At 51.2% G+C, this 12246-nt stretch overlaps 5 protein-coding genes across 5 annotated transcripts; all 5 read right to left on the minus strand.

The window, feature by feature from the left end:
* Window positions 1–362: 362 nt before the first annotated feature.
* On the minus strand, window positions 363–1841 carry JCM6883_000552 (uncharacterized protein; the record flags this gene model as incomplete). The annotated part of the gene is made up of 1 exon (XM_076633614.1): window positions 363–1841. The coding sequence occupies one exon, from the start codon at window positions 1839–1841 to the stop codon at window positions 363–365; it is 1479 nt and encodes a 492-aa protein (XP_076486425.1).
* A 567-nt stretch (window positions 1842–2408) lies between these two features.
* JCM6883_000553 (uncharacterized protein) lies at window positions 2409–3781 on the minus strand (the record flags this gene model as incomplete). The annotated part of the gene is made up of 2 exons (XM_076633615.1): window positions 2409–3377; window positions 3443–3781. The coding sequence occupies 2 exons, from the start codon at window positions 3779–3781 to the stop codon at window positions 2409–2411; spliced, it is 1308 nt and encodes a 435-aa protein (XP_076486426.1).
* A 799-nt stretch (window positions 3782–4580) lies between these two features.
* Window positions 4581–6081, minus strand: JCM6883_000554 (esterase/lipase family protein; the record flags this gene model as incomplete). The annotated part of the gene is made up of 7 exons (XM_076633616.1): window positions 4581–4674; window positions 4744–5060; window positions 5126–5271; window positions 5334–5415; window positions 5478–5685; window positions 5750–5925; window positions 6025–6081. The coding sequence occupies 7 exons, from the start codon at window positions 6079–6081 to the stop codon at window positions 4581–4583; spliced, it is 1080 nt and encodes a 359-aa protein (XP_076486427.1).
* Window positions 6082–6809: 728 nt separating this feature from the next.
* Window positions 6810–8718, minus strand: SES1 (serine--tRNA ligase SES1; the record flags this gene model as incomplete). Its single annotated transcript, XM_076633617.1, has 9 exons — window positions 6810–6923; window positions 6984–7123; window positions 7184–7403; window positions 7474–7689; window positions 7754–7947; window positions 8011–8161; window positions 8225–8386; window positions 8450–8520; window positions 8583–8718. The coding sequence occupies 9 exons, from the start codon at window positions 8716–8718 to the stop codon at window positions 6810–6812; spliced, it is 1404 nt and encodes a 467-aa protein (XP_076486428.1).
* Window positions 8719–9133: 415 nt separating this feature from the next.
* JCM6883_000556 (MDR family MFS transporter) lies at window positions 9134–11306 on the minus strand (the record flags this gene model as incomplete). Its single annotated transcript, XM_076633618.1, has 8 exons — window positions 9134–9382; window positions 9450–9619; window positions 9679–9850; window positions 9911–10100; window positions 10157–10314; window positions 10381–10614; window positions 10683–11027; window positions 11145–11306. The coding sequence occupies 8 exons, from the start codon at window positions 11304–11306 to the stop codon at window positions 9134–9136; spliced, it is 1680 nt and encodes a 559-aa protein (XP_076486429.1).
* Between the last annotated feature and the right edge of the window lie 940 nt (window positions 11307–12246).

The raw sequence follows: 12246 nt of genomic DNA on the forward strand, positions 1-12246 counted from the left end.
AACCGGAGGCAAGGAGCGACTGGACGAGAGCTTGGACGCGGCTTCTGTTGACGGATCGAGTCTCTGATAAGTCACGAAGACGGTCGAAAGTTGCCAGAAGTGAGACGGAATTCGTTCCGATCTTCTTGAGCCTTTCTCTGCGCTCGGACAGCTTCTTCCTTTTCGTCGCAAGGGTCTTCTCAGCTGTCGTAGACTCTCTGGCGGGTCGTGACATTGCGCCGCGAAAAAAGACAGCAGAAAATCAATTCCGTCAACCAACATCGAAAATCAAACCTCGAAACAAAACTCTTTTGCGCTACGATGCAAATCGTTTCTGACTCTTCGACAAAGGTACGAACACATTCGAGTCCCACCCACGTTCATCACCTCCTTCCTCCTCCGCGCGCTCGACCCCTCCCACCCCGATTTCTACCCCTCCTCCTCTCTTCCCATTCCCTCGCTTCCCTCTCTCTTTCCTCCAAAGCTTCATCGTACCTCAACACGAGTTCCTTCTTTCCCTCCTCCTTCCTACTCTCATTCACTTCCCTAACCTTATCTCGCAATTTCTCCACTTCGTTTGAATCCCAGTACTTTTCTCCCGCAGCTTCTCCTTCATTCTCATCCGTCATACCTTCGACGTCGAGTACCTCCAAAGAAGTCGTCCAGTTCTCGTCGAGCGCTTTGACGAGATCTTGAGCTTTGAGACCGTGAGAGGGAGAACGGGCGTCGCGTTGGGAGAATGTACATTGAGTGAACGTGATTGAACGTGGGAGGAAGCCGGTGTCGAGGTTGATTAGGTTGTTGAAGAAGGTTGGGAGAGAGAAGAGGGAAGGACCTCCGAGAATGAGGGATTTGAGCGACGAAGAGAAATGGGTCGAGAGAGCATCGAGGGGGAAAGGAGGTGGAGAGTTTGCGGCGGAGAGAGGGAGGACAAGATGGAAATGTTCGAGTTGGCCGATGAGAGGTGCGAGCGAAGTGACAAGGATGGAGGAAGTGGAAGGGAGCGTCGTTGTGAAACCGAGGAATTCCGTTCCGAGTAGGTGAATGACGAGGGTCTTGACGGCTGACAGAGACGAACAGAGGTCGACAAACTCTTGAGTATCCATTCGACATTCCCACAAGACGAGTTTCGTGAGAGTCGATGAAAATGGGTAAGGAATCGCAGGTTTCGGTCGATTCGTAAATTCCGACGCTCTGACCATTCCTCCTGTTGACGTCAAAAATGTCCACCTTGGTTGTAATCCTCGGAGTTTGAGGGTTTCGAGTTTTGGAGATTCGCTAAAGATCGAGAGAGCGTTCCGGAAACCCAATCCCGTAGACGTGATTTCAAGATGTCTGAACTCTGGTCGTCCGACAAATCGAACGAAAGACTCAACGATCGATGTTTGTGAGAGCCATCCACCCGGGACCGAGACGTTGATCGAGAGGGAGTCGAGGCGAGGAAGAAGAGTTGCGAGTTGCGCGATTTGAACTGGAAGGACTCCATCGAGGTGTGCTTTCGTAGATCCCTGCAGCTGAACCTCTTGGAGAGGACGTTCTCGGATATCGAATTCGAGTCTGTGAACGAGTGGAACGAGGTAGCCCTTCGATTCGGGAGTTCGAGGTAGTGCGAGCGAAAGAGCTTCGATCAATTTCTCGGCCCTTCGAGTCGATCCAACGTGGACATCGTGCCAAAGCATGTTCCTAGCGAATCCTAACCAGTTCCGTCCAGCCGCCGAGACGAACGTCGAGAGAGACTTGTCGTCGACTTGGGAGCGAGTTCGGGAGAAGTGAACGTCGAGAGCGGATGAAGGGATAGTCGCGGGTGGAAGTGCGTATTCGAGAATCATGCTGATGATCTCGGGAGGGAGTTGGGGCGCCATCTTGCAGGAGCTAGGAAATGCAGAATTGATGAGGGTCTCTCCTTCGCGTATGAGGGCGATTGCAGTGTAGAGATGCTCACCGATGAGTTGTTTGGTCTCTATTCGATGCCGGCTCTGTGTTTCCTTCGCACAGATTGACGTTACGAGGTGAGAGAGTGAAAAGTTGAGGGAAGAGCCTCTCGCAACCTTGTCTCGCCCCTCTTCTTCTCAGCCCGATAGACTATGAGGGTTACGGCTCGTATGATCGCGGTCGTCGCTCCACTTCCGGGCGTTGAAGCTTACTTCGGCGATTGAACTGGGTTCGCCTTTCGCAAATCCGAACTTCCTTTGAAGTCAGGGCTGCTCGTCTCATTACTCGAGATCCGGGGTCGGCAGGGCGAGGTAGCGTGAAGAGAGAGTCAGAAAGAGCATGATCCATTGCGCTCTCATAATCCGATACTGAGACTTTAGAAGCTCGTGGTATTGGCAAAGAAGAACAAACCAAGTTTAAAAGATTTCTTCCGACTTGTAACGATCAGCTTCCTCCTCACCTCGCTCCGGTTTCTGCGCCTTCATGCTAGCGGCCCGTCAAGAAGGTTCTCGCTCCAACTTCAACTTCAAAACTTGCTGTTCCATCTCTCTTCGATCCTTGTTGATTCTCGTGATCCTCTGTTCGAGTCCATCCAATCCCCCTTCCCTCGACAGATCCTCCTCCCTCAATCCGGTGATCTTCAACACTTTCAATTCTCGTAACCAATGATCATCGACGATTCTTTCCGTTTCCCTAAATATCTTCAATCCGTGCCAGTACCATTCGGGGCTGAGAGTGAGGGTTAGGGATGTTGGCGTGACTCGAGCCTTAGTGTTGAGGTAGATGAAGAAATCTTCTAGACCGTCTGAAAGAGGGAAGAAGCTCGTAGCTGGGAGTATGAGATCTTTGAGGAGAACTGTACCGTGGACGAAGAGTGTATCGAAAGGGAGTGATTTTGCGATGTTATCCAGGCTGTAGGCCACATTGCCAAAATCTAAGTGGAGGAAGACGAGACGAGGTATCAATCTCTGTAGAGCGTTGACGATTGGTTGTCCGTTTTCCGCCTTGTCGTCCAGCGGGAGATCGAGGACTAGACTTGACAAGACGGAGTGTTCAGTACGTCTGACGGAGGAGAGAATGCCGGCAAGTTGAGAGGTATTCAATTTGCAGCGAGAGAGGACGAGGGAACGAAGGCGAGAGAGCGAAGGAAATTCGGCGGGAATGAGTTTCGGGGCTTCGGCTATTGAAAGACAAATATGTTGGCTAGGATTGAATGGGGACCCATCCGAGAGTGGATCGACGTTGCTTAGTTTGAGGGATTCAAGCTGTTCCATCTGGTTGAGGAGGTAAGCGATTCCGTGGTAGCCGAGGTACTGCGAATCGACTTCGAGATTCTTGAACCTGACTTGAGAATCGCAATAACCGAGAACGTTGCAGAGATCCTTGTTGTAGAACCACGCTTGACTCGCCGAGGCTCGAAGGCAAAGAGTGTCGAGATCAGGGAGGAAAGAAACGAGCCGAGCGAGCTGTTGGGGAGAAATGCCTTGAGGCCTGTTTTTGCGCGAGGCGAGATAGGAAGAGTGGGACGTACCGTAGAACTATGGTATTGCCGAACGTCTAGGTGGAGAACCTGGACGAATTTGTAGAGGTGACTGTTGGTCCTGCTTTTGGAAATCGCAATTCCCGTGCTCAACGCTCCCACCATCGTTGTCGAACTCAGGGTAATCGTGCTCCACAGACACGCTCTTATAGATTTCGTGTTGTTCTTTCCGAATGCGAGGGCGAGGGCCGCGAGACATTGGGAGTCTTCCCGAGATCGAGGATGGGAAAACGCGAGATCGGGAAAAGAGGAGTATCGAGGAGGAGATTGAGGTTTCGACAGGGCGTGGTCAAGGATGGCCTCGAGTACTTCTTGTGGAAGACGCGGCATGACTTTCCTCGTAGAGTGAGGGTTCGTCGAAAGCTAGCAAAACCAAAGAGCGAAGTTCGACGTCACTGCAGGGAGGGGGTACGGTGACGCGCAGATCTCAAAAGACTCACATTTTGAACAGCTTTTATGAACAAACGAGACATCCTAGTCAGGAATCCAAGACTGTCGAGAGAGGGTTCACTGATCAGTCAGCTTCCAATAGGAAAGGAGAGACCTGTACGCACCCGGATCTCTTCGACTGGATTTAGTTGGTGATTGGCTTGATCTCGTACTCGCGTTCTCCTGTTTTCTGGCCGTAGAAGTGAAGTGAAAGAAGAGAGTTTCGACTTGATCTCTTTTGCTTTCTATCATCAAGCAACCTCATCGTTACTATCCGCTAGCCATCCATGAGTGTTCTACCTAGTACCATCTATCGCCTGTCGAGTTATCTGTATTCGGCGCAGCCGCCTCAACTTGGAATCGACAATTCTTCTCCCAGCTCCCGGCCGGTTCGCTTCCTTTGACACGACCGCCGCCCGTGAGACCTTACGAGAACACGCAGTCTTGAACAAGCTGCTTGGGCTGTTTCGGGCTATTTCGCTACTAAAGGTCCAGTCGCATTCTCTTCAGCCCAACCTGTCCGACCCCTGCCTCTATTTTCAAAGCCATTGGTTGTCAGAGGCTGTTCTTGCGACCTTTTCAACCAGCAGAAGAAGTACAAGCACGACGACAATAAGACGAAAAGATACAAACAGACGACACCAAGATGATCCCAAATAAATGTAGAGGAAAGAGAAAATGACGAAGGATTTTATCGAATCTAAGCTGAACAGTAGCTCGACGCCGATCCAGACGAGCAAACGTAAGGCATAAGGAGGGGTTCTTGCTTTACTTTCGGGCCGAAAGACAGGGCGCTAACACGAGTGGAGGACGGTTAGCGTTGAAGGAACAGAAAAGAGGAAAGGGGACGGCAAAGGACTCACGCTACATCGTTAACGGCGCCTCGTACGAGCGCAACAGTTCGGTTGAAATCGTCGAGGACAACAACGTCGTTGATGGCCCAGAAACAAGCGGCTTTAGTGAGTCTTGAAGGATCGGCATTTCCGTCGTGAGTGAGCGCGTCGAGCGTGAGGGCATAAGCGACGGAAGATACGATCATTGTGAAATGATCAGCGACGTAGCCAGGTCCACAGACGTCGAGGTCTTGCATCGCGTGAACGCTGGCTCCATTCAAACGACTCGTCGCCGGTAAGATCACTTCAGGTTGAATAACGTCGTCGTAGTGAGTGTACAGGGACGTCTAAGAGGTGGAGGAGATGGTATGAGCTCGACTGAACAGGGCAGAAGGGAAGAAAGAGGACGCACGGTCGGCACGAGCGCCATATCGCCTTTCTTGTTTGCCGCGGCCAGGTAATGCGAGCCGACAGTTTGCTGGATCACAGACGGATTACAACCTTGTCCTCCACTCGACAAGTTCTCGAGACCGCAAGCCAAAGGACCTTGGGCCGTACCTATCGAAGAAAAATCGTAAATCGGCGGCTATTCTCGCTTTTGCAGTGAAATGAAGGCTTACCATGGAAGTCAGGAGCTAAACCAATGAAAGCGTGCACCAGAGCGCGGTAGCTGCTCCAAAAGTTCATTGCCCATTGCACGTTCTGCACTCGAGATGAGACCGATGAGTTGGCGTAATCGACGAACGAAGGACAAAAAGACGTACCAGTCCTCCTTGCGAGTGAGAAACGAGGGAAACTTTGCCCGTCGAAGATTTCGCCGCGAGGTCTTTAACGTTGTAAGCGACGAACTCGCTCGAATATTGCGCATCTACGATACTCCTTCCCGGTAAGTCAACCCAGCAAACGTCGTAGCCTGGTCCTGCCGTCGGCAATTCGAGCACGTAGGGGCCTTGAGACCAACTCTCGGACCCACTGCGAAGCGAGAAGTGTCAGCAAGTGGAAAAAAGAAAACGGATAAAAACTCTTTTTTCCGTACGTCGAACCTGTCCCGTGCACAAGCAGCACAATTCCTCCTGCCTTGCCTTGAATCCCATTCGGACAAGTTACAGCCGAGGTGTAGGTGGAACAAGGCTGCGAGAAAGTACCGATGTTTCCATCGTCGTTTGTGCAAGTCGCTCGTTTTTGAACCGTGCTGACGAGTTTGTCGAGAGGCTAAGGGGCGACGAGACTGGGGAGTCAGCTTACACTCGTTCCACGACACCGATCCAGGAACAACCTCGGCGTCGGGGGATCGGACGACGGAAGACTCACAGCGGCGTTTGAAGTTAGCGAAAGTACGAGAGAGACGAGAGCGAGTGAGGAGAGCATCGTCGGAGGAAGGCTTGAACCGGGAGGTCGTTCGCTGGATAGGTAAGAGAGCGATGCGGGAGGGAGAGAGAGGAGAAAGAGGAGAAGAGAGGAGGCAAGAAGTGGGGCGGAAGAATTTGCAGAACGAAGCTAAGAACGAATTGCAATTCGGCGAGGTAGATCGACTCGGCGTTCGACCCGATTTTTAGTAATCGGTCTCGTGACAGGATGAGAGACGAAACTAGTCCGAACAAGGGAGGGGGGAAGCACGAGCTGAAACAGATGTTGAGAGTTGAGTGAATCCGAGGAAAGGATTCCGTTTCGACCCGCTTCATTGGACTGTGACCGCTTCATTGACCGGTGAGTATCGATTGAGCTGAGGTTTTCCTGCCAAACTGCTCTGCTTCCTTGCATACTCTGCAAGGAGATTCTGCGAACTTCGAGCTCGAAAGAGACTTCCCGCTCGGTTCGACGATTTTTCCTTCACTTTCGCGGCGTCGTCTCCTGCTTTAGTCCGTCTCAGGCATAGTACGCATTTCTCCGAAGAGCACGACTGAAATAGAAGAGAGCTACGAGTCCTGCTTCCTTGAACCCTTACCCGATCCTTCCAAGTCAGCCTGCCGATGCAAGAGAAACTACCTTGCTGCCCGAGAAGAAAGAGAACTCAGATGACCTCTAATGGAGAACTCCTGTGGATATAGGTAGGTGACTTGACAAACGATAAAACCCCGTTACACATCACATAAGCTCTAATGTTTTTGCTTTGAGGCTTTCTTCGCGTTGGTCGTCGGTAGTTCTCGAACGTAAGGAAGGAAGTCACGACCTTGCATGTACGGTCGGAGAGGTTCGGGAATGATAACACCCTACAGCACAGCGAAAGTTAGCGAAAGAGAAACGAGAGAGAGGGAGGACGAAGGACTCACTTCGGGAGTTTGGTAGTTTTCGACAATACAGCAGAGAGCACGTTCGGTAGCGCAGAGAGTACCGTTCAACATGTGCACGTAAACCTTCTTCGTATCTCCTTGCTTTTTGACACCACATCGGATTTCGAGTGCTCGAGATTCTGATCGAACGAGCGAGCAAATCAGCTCGGGATCTTCAACGAAAGGCGAGAGTGACTCACGGTAATCAGTGCAGTTTGAGACGGAGACCAACTCCTTGTACTCTCCTTGATGAGGGAACCAAGCTTCGAGATCGTACTTCTTCGCAGCGGCGTTGTTGAGGGCGCCGGAAACGATCGAGATGAGTTGATAAGGAAGACCGAGGGATTGGTAGAAAGCTTCAGAGTTGGCGATCATGTGATCGAACATTTCCCATGAGGAGGAAGGATCGGTGATGCAGAACTGAGCGAGCGAGACGTTCGAGGGAGAAAGTCAGACAACGAAGTGCGAGGGAAGGCAGAAATTGACTCACTTGTTCGACCTTTTCGAATTGATGCACTCGGAAGATACCAAGAACGTCACGACCGGAGGAACCGGCTTCCTTTCGGAAACAAGTCGAGTAACCGGCGTATTTGACGGGGAGTTGTTCATTTGGTTGATCGAACCATTCGTCGGCATGGAGAGCAGAGATGGGTTGTTCAGAAGTAGCGATGAGGTACTTTTCAGTGTCTTCGTTGGATCCTTCGAGCTGTGTGGAGACGAGGTTCAGTTCGAGTTTGGCGGAAAACGTGAAAATGAGTGAGCGCGCTTACCTTGTAGAGAGCCTCGTCGAATTCTTCGAGTTGAGCAGTCTTTCCCATCATAGCTTTGTTCATGAAGAAAGGAGGTTGAACTTTCTTGAATCCTTTTGTTCGGAGGAAGTCGAGACCGTAAGAAATCATGGCTTGGTTGAGATCAACTCCGTCTCCTGTGAGGTAGAATCCACGGTGACCAGCAACCTTGGTGCCTATCATTGGTACATTCTTGGTCAGCAGTCTGTCAAAGCAAGAAAGAGCAGTGAGAAGCTCACCTCGCTCCATCTCGAGAATATCTAATCGGTACATGACCTCGTGGTGAGAGAGGACACCTTCCTTCATGTGGAGACCAGCTCCCTTGACTGGAGGTGCAGATTCGCCGTTGGGGTCTTTCGGGAAGAAGGTTCGCTCAACTTTGTTGTCATCCTGCGAAATGAAAGAAATGAGTATTCTTCCAGCCTGCTTATGGAAGAAAGGAAGAACGCTCACCTCGGTATTGCTAACGGGTACACTCTCGTGCACGATGTTACCGATCGAACCTGCCTTCTTCCTCATAGTGATCTCTTGCTCATTCGCTTTCGCTCCAAGCGAGGCAATTTCCTTGTCCAACTCTACTTTTTGCGCCTTGAGCTCGTCTGCGTTCTCCTTGGCCTACATTGAGCACGTCTGTCAGCTTCACAATGCCAGTAGAGCTCAGTGAGAGGAAGAGGTCACCTTCATCTTTGCTCCGATTTCTTTCTGAAGGGCATTGACCTGTTTCTTGAGCTGTTGCTCTTGGAATGAAGCTACAATATACGCTCAGGCATCAGCTATTGCTCATCTGAAGCACAGAAGGAGGGAGACTGACTTTTGACCCATTCCTTGTATTGGGAGAGAACGTCCTCGACGAGTTCTGCGGGAGCGTTTCGCTTCTTTTGGGAAGCGATAACACCAGCGATATCTCCTCCCTTGTTGTCTTGCAGTAGTTGAAGATCAATTCCCATCTTTGAATTCCGAGAGAGTCTGCTGCTTGATCAAAAGAAAGTCGAGGGACGGGAAGGAGATGCGGATAGACTGTGAGCTACTGACAGCATGTATGTATGGGATATAGTCGCGAGCTTACGAGAAGGTGCAGAGGTGCAGAAGTAGAAAGTCAAAATTGAACCTGACCTCGTTCCGACGGGTCGAAGAGAGTCAAAATTTCGTTCTGTCTCGGGAGAATGCTAGCATATCCAACAATCTGAGACAGTGTTTGAAAGCAGGCTTGAGCAAACGCGAGCGATTCTGCATAGTCTTGGGCGAAAGGGCTGGAAAGCAAAACTTGCTCGATTTTCGCAAAGACTCGTCGTCCTCCACCTCGCCTCGAGAACAACAGGGAACATATATATAGATTACGAATACTAGACAGTCTAGTTACACTCAAGGGTCCTCCTCTGATTCTGCCGCTCTGCGATCCCTTTCCGCCCGTTGTCTTTCCTCTTCCGCGAAGCTTTCCGGTAACTTGTACTCCTTGATCGGTAGAGACGTCAAGAAGCATAAGACTGCGACGATCAAGTTGAGGATGAAGACGGATCGAAGTGCGACGAGGTAGGATTGTCTAGCGAGGACCTGGTCGTGAGGAGGAAGGGAGGGAATGATCGTTGAGACGTGTCGGATCTTCTCGATAACCTGTGAGCTCACGGATCGCTCTGTTAGCTCGAGCACTCGCAAAGGGCTCACAGCAGGTGAGGCTCACTTTGCTCGAACCGGGTCCGGTGAATCGTTTGTGAAGTTCCGAGTTGAGAACGGCTTGGAGGAGAGAAGCACTTGATGCAACTCCGACTACTTGCCCAACGTATCGGAACAGATAGGTCAATCCAGTCGCGGTCGCCATATCGGATCGGTCGACAGATGCGATGATTGCGACTGGATAAAGTCGGGGTGAGTTGATCCAGTCATGAAGGGAGAAGACAGAAGGTACTCACTCAGTCCTGCTGTGATGACCGAAGCAAATCCGAATCCACTCGGGAGAATTGCGAGCCAAGAGTGAACGAATCCACTGTTCTCATTGAGGAAAATGAAGGAGGACAGGGCGATAATGGGGAAGAACGAAGTGATGACGATCAAGTAGTAATATCTTCCAGTTTTGCGAATGACCTACGATCGCAAGAGTGCGGTTCAGCTTAAGGAGAAGTCATAGCGAGAACAAAGACTCACGTAACCAGCGACAAGAGATCCTATCGAGAGAGCGACAGAGTTGGGTAATAGGTGTGCGCCGGCTTGAGACGCAGTCTTTTGTTGAACGATTTCGAAAAATTGAGGGTAGAAGTAGAGGATCGAGAAGGAGACGAAAGAGACGGTGAAATTGATCAGGCCGACGAAAAGACCGTTTCGATCTTTCAGTATCCTGTAATTCACCTTGATCAACAATAGAAGAGAGCTACTGAAGCGACAGGGACTTACCGAAGAGGCATGACTGGTTCAGCAGAGTAAAAGGCCTCAACGAGGACGAAAGCGATTGTCGAAATGACGAAGACGATGAGAGGAATCCAAACGTAAGGACTCGACCATGGTTCATTTCGATCGTTCTTGAGCGACAGAGCGAAGAGCAAAGAACCGAGCTATTGGCGTGGAGACAAATCTGGCATCAGCGGAATCACAAGAGGGGATCGGCTAAGAGGACTTACTCCTAAGACTAGAGTCAAACTTCCTAGGTAATCTATCCGTTTGATCATCTCTCGCTTGCTCTTCCCTTGACCTTTGGTCTTGTAGGTCAAATTGCGGAATACGAGGGCGAACGCGAGAACGAGCAAAGGTAATTGACCGATAAAAGCGGTTCTCCAACCCAGTCTGTCCGAGATGAAACCACCGAGGGGCCCTCCTAGACCAGACCCCGCTCCGAACCATAAGTTGGCGAGGCCCTGAAGACCGTCAAGAGAAGCAGTCAGTGCTGAGGTCTAGTTTCACAATTTCGTGAACGAGGACTCACTTGAAAGAGGGCTCGCTGTTTCAACGGGATCAAATCGCTCGCCACGATCGAACTGACACTCATGAGTCCACCACCTCCCATTCCAGCGACCAATCTCGCAACGAGTAAAAATTCCATCGTCGGGGCAAAAGCGCATCCCGCCGTACCGAGGGTGAACAGGAACAGCGCTCCCAGTAGAGCTCCTCGTCTACCGACGATGTCGGCTAGTCGGCCATAGAGAGGTGTGAAGGTCGCAGTCGAGAGCAGATACGAGGTTCCGAGTAGACCGGCTTGATTCGATTTTTGAAACGAAGAGGAAATGTCGGAGATCAAGGTCGCTACAATGGTACCGTCGAGTGCTCCTAGCTACACGAACGAGGGTCTTGATTAGCCCGTGAGCGAGGAGAGGGGGGGACCGGTCCGTCGGAAGAGGGGAAAGGGAGAAGAGGGGGAAGCAGTCAGTCAGAGGAAGAGGAGACTCACGAAGACGCCTAGCCAGACTGCTGCCAAGATCATGTTCCTCCGTCGCTTGGGCATCAGGGTAGGGTCATCGACATCTTCGACATCATCCTTTGTCGGGATAAGCGGAGTTCGTTCGTCTGGGGGAGGATCTTGAGCTTCTGGCCGTGTTGTTGTCACCGCCATACCGATTGGAGTGGGGCTGCTTTTCGAAAGTCGGCGAAGGCGCGATAGAGATGAGGGAGAAGAGAGATTCGCGGTTTCATCTCTTTCCACCTCAGTATCGCACGTACCCAGTACAGAACACTCATTGCTTCTATGCAAGACCGGACTCGATGCGTCAAGTCGGCTCGCGAAGGAGGAAGCGCGGATCTTCGTTCATTGCTCGGATCTTTCCCCAGTCTTTCCTCCTCCTCGGTACGGATCCCTCTTCGATCCAGTAGCCAGCTTTCAATTAGTCTTCTCTCGGACGTCGCGCATTGCCGTCGTACGTTGTGTGTCACTGCGAGTCCTTAGAGATGTCTTCGACGTTCTCTCCTGTTCATTCTTTCGGCGTGGCTCAATTACGGTGAGTTCTGTCAAGCTCGCCATCGTTGCCGGACTAACCATCTCAACGACTCATGGAACACGCAAGTAATTCAGTGCAAGACGAGCTACCTGTACCTGCGTCCACTGGAGAGGAACGAAACAAGCCGCGACGGGGCAGTAGCTCCACTCATGTTGCGCCCAGAAGTCACATGGAGCCATCTAAAGCGGCAGGTAGAGGGAGACTATGTCAGGAGGGGCACACATATAAGTCTCCGCTCACAGGACAAAACGCTTCGCGAGACTTGGAAACCGGTGAGTGCGAACTCGCTTCAGTTTCAATCTCCTTCACGCTCCTTGCCTCAGATCGCTGCAGTAGACATATAGCGCTATGTGTCACTCTGCTGTTCCATTCGAAGGCCGTAGAAATCGTTGCGACCGGCACCTGACTCAACCGAGAATTATACGCTAGACAAAATTCATTGCGAAACGTTGCAGCGCCCGACGACACTGCGGGTTTGCTTCGAACGCTGGGTCTCACTGGGGATCATCTTCGCTTGGAAGGCCTTCTTGGTAGAGGTAGGGCTGAAGTCCCAAGCGA

This window comes from Sporobolomyces salmoneus (genome assembly GCF_050403485.1).
Source record: "Sporobolomyces salmoneus JCM6883 DNA, S_salmoneus_JCM6883_v1_ctg41, whole genome shotgun sequence".
Classification (NCBI taxonomy): domain Eukaryota; kingdom Fungi; phylum Basidiomycota; class Microbotryomycetes; order Sporidiobolales; family Sporidiobolaceae; genus Sporobolomyces; species Sporobolomyces salmoneus.